The sequence below is a fragment of the Orycteropus afer genome, unplaced genomic scaffold (assembly GCF_000298275.1).
Source record: "Orycteropus afer afer isolate SDZICR_OR568_19922 unplaced genomic scaffold, OryAfe1.0 scaffold00040, whole genome shotgun sequence".
In the NCBI taxonomy this organism is placed as follows: domain Eukaryota; kingdom Metazoa; phylum Chordata; class Mammalia; order Tubulidentata; family Orycteropodidae; genus Orycteropus; species Orycteropus afer.
This window is the reverse complement of record NW_006921627.1, coordinates 16,190,730-16,193,793: the sequence shown is the minus strand read 5'-3', so window position 1 is coordinate 16,193,793 and position 3,064 is coordinate 16,190,730. Positions and strand designations below refer to the sequence as shown.

At 31.5% G+C, this 3,064-nt stretch overlaps 1 protein-coding gene across 1 annotated transcript in view; it reads left to right on the top strand.

Moving 5' to 3' along the window:
- Window positions 1-546: 546 nt before the first annotated feature.
- The window catches only part of LOC103193934 (NKG2-A/NKG2-B type II integral membrane protein-like), an 8,347-nt gene continuing 5,829 nt past the window's right edge, over window positions 547-3,064 (top strand). Inside the window, exons 1-4 of the mRNA XM_007937237.2 lie at window positions 547-733; window positions 1,144-1,248; window positions 1,794-1,847; window positions 2,556-2,707. Of these exons, the coding sequence (XP_007935428.2) occupies window positions 547-733; window positions 1,144-1,248; window positions 1,794-1,847; window positions 2,556-2,707 (498 nt within the window). The remainder of the gene's footprint in view (window positions 734-1,143; window positions 1,249-1,793; window positions 1,848-2,555; window positions 2,708-3,064) is intronic.

The window sequence follows — 3,064 nt, the reverse complement described above, 5'->3', positions numbered from 1 at the left end:
TAGCAGTCAAGTGCTTTAGCCACTATGCTACCAGAGCTCCTAATATATATACTAACTTTCCAAATCCCCCATCTTTGGAGTGCTCCGTCTTTAACCATCTTCAGGTTTTAAATTTTCATAAAAATCAATGCATCATTTTTCACAAGTACAGAATTTTAAATTTGAACACAGGTAATATAATGTTTTTATGGTATTGTGATGGGATCTGACTTCAAATAAATAAGGATATATTATGTACAAACTACTTTATTCCTCGATGATTTATTGCTTTCCATTGCCTTAACAAATACTATTTTGTCAAATGCAGGGTACCTGAAGAAAAAAAGAAAAAAAGCACTTACTCCACCATGAGATACTTGTTTAAAACTTAAATCCAGATCAGAACTATAGATTCTCCAACAGCAAGATGACTACTAATCCTCACCTTACCTCCATCCCCTATAGCCCAGTTCCTGTGCACTAGGCATCTTGTCATTACATGCACCATACACTGACTTAAGCACATTTACTCTAAAATACAGTCCCTGATACCACTCAGCTGCAGAGATGAGTAATCAAAGAGTAATATACTCAGAAATAAAGCTGGCCAAATATCCAAAGAGGCAGCAAATCAAACCTAAGAGCAAAAACAACTCCATTTCAGATACAGAACAAGAAATAAACTATGTGGAATTAAACCTTCACAATGCTTCTCAGGATCTTCAAGGAAATGACGAGAACTCCCACTGCAAAGGTAAAGCATTTACTAGAGCTCCCCACTAACTTCTCTAGGATATGCAGGTGGGGAGTAGAGATGCGAGGAAAGAGTACATGGAAGGAGGGTAGTCAGATTTAGAGAACAGGCTAACATATTTTTATTTTTGAGGATCAGAACTCAAACTGGGGATATGGGATTTTATATGGAATCAGATGATTAGTTTTATTCAGGTATTGTTGAAATCTGTAGTTTTTGACCAACAATTCATGGAGCATCGTATTTACTGAAAATTCAGTGGTATAGAGAGAAAGATTAAGAAGATGGAAGTGGGTTCAATCCCAGCATTTATACATATAATTTCCTGTGTGTACAGTTTCTCTTGTATGTAAATGTTCTAAACAATTTGCTCTGTCTTCCTTTTCTAAATAATTTCATTTCTCCTACAGACTTCCCATCAGCTCAAGGGATGTTCATTGCTGCGATCCTAGGAGTCATCTGTTTTGTCTTGATGGCCAGTGTAATAATCATGAGTGTCATAGTTATTATTCCCTGTATGTTTTTGAAACACAATAAGGAAACTTTTCACTTTAATGATTTATAAGTGTTTTCACACATTTCATATTGTTAGAAAATACAGCTTTCATTTTAATATATGTATTTGAACTCAATGTTTATATTTGGACCAAATGTGGAAAGGTGATTTTGAATTTGTAAAAAGTATAAATAACAAAACAATGTAGAAAGTATTTGTCTTATCTATATCTATCTATCTATCTATCGATAAATATACATTATCTAAAACTTTGTTCGGATATTGAAAAAAATTATTGAACAATACAAGTGAACTTTTGAAAGTAGTTAAATCAAATACTTTAAGAGAGAGTTCATTAGGCTGTCTTTCCCCAAAGACCACATTACCTGCTATGTGTAGAATTTTTCCCCAAAGACCTTCATGACTTTATTGACTTTTTTATAAGTTATTTTTATTCCACATTATTCTAATTTTAAATGCACCAAATTTCAAATCAGGTTATTAATAAATTATGATTTATTTACAGCATAGTAATCTTTCTAAGAAATACTGTACATTTTTCAGCTACTCTAAAATTGGAACAGAACAATTCTTCTCTGATAACCAGAACCCAGAAAGGTATATAGTCATTTTTAAAGTTCTTTTGTTAGGGTAGATTATATTTTGTCTCTATATTAGTTGTTGTTGTTGTTATGTGCCATCAAGTTAAACCCGACTCACAGAATTGCCTCCTTGGGTTTCCAAGGCAGTATCACTACGGAAGTAGATTGCCTAACCTTCCTTGTGAGGAGTGGCTGGTGGGTTTGAACCACCAGCCTTCTGGTTAGCAGTCAAATGCCTTAGGCATACGCTACCAGAGCTCCCATCTCTATTAGGGGTTGCAAAACTGATAATAGATTTTTGAAAAATAGAATTGAATAATAAATTTTCATATATAAATTTTTTTTATATATAAGGGCATTCACCTTTATTCAACAAAAAGACAAAACATGCTTTTAAAATCAATAGACCATTATATATATATTCACAGTAATTAAAAAAAGGCAGTACATGTACATTTTTCAATACATGTATAAGATGTAGTCTTTGTGTTTGTCTTATATGGGTATCATAAATTACTTGCCAAAAGGCTAACTTTCTGTGCATGGCTATATGAATTTAAGTGCTTTGTTTTATATATACCACTCTGTGAAGGTGTATATCTTGTTTATGCACCTATATGTACATATAGGTACATACATGGATCTATGCAAATATGTCAATAAATGTCATATGAAAGTTTCTAATTTCAATTGTTTTGAGATAGTAATTTATAATCTTTTTTAGGTAATCGTTGTGGCCATTGTCCAAAGTCTTGGTTTATATATTCCAAGTATTGTTATTATATTAGTATTGAAAGAAAAACATGGAATGAGAGTTGGATGGCTTGTGCTTCTAAGAAATCTGATTTGCTTTACATAGATAATGAAGAAGAAATGGTAAGATTTTTAAATGTTTCAAATGTTTTGTTGAAAGCGTATTTCAATCAATATTATGTTTGTAGGCTTCATTCATATATTTTAGCATACAGTTGAAGTTTATTTTTCAAGACTGTTTAGTATTCTTTTGTTTCATTTTACAATACTTTATATTATGTTACTAATGCACATTTGCTTATTTTGAGTGTTTTTCATGAAGAGTAATACTTCTAAAAATGCTTTACTTCTAAATTAAACTTTTAAATTTAATTTTATCATACATTAAAAAAAAAAAAAAACTAAACATGTAACTGTGCAGATTGATCAGAAAGTGAATAAAATCCACTGCCATAGAGTTGATTCCAACTCACATGATTT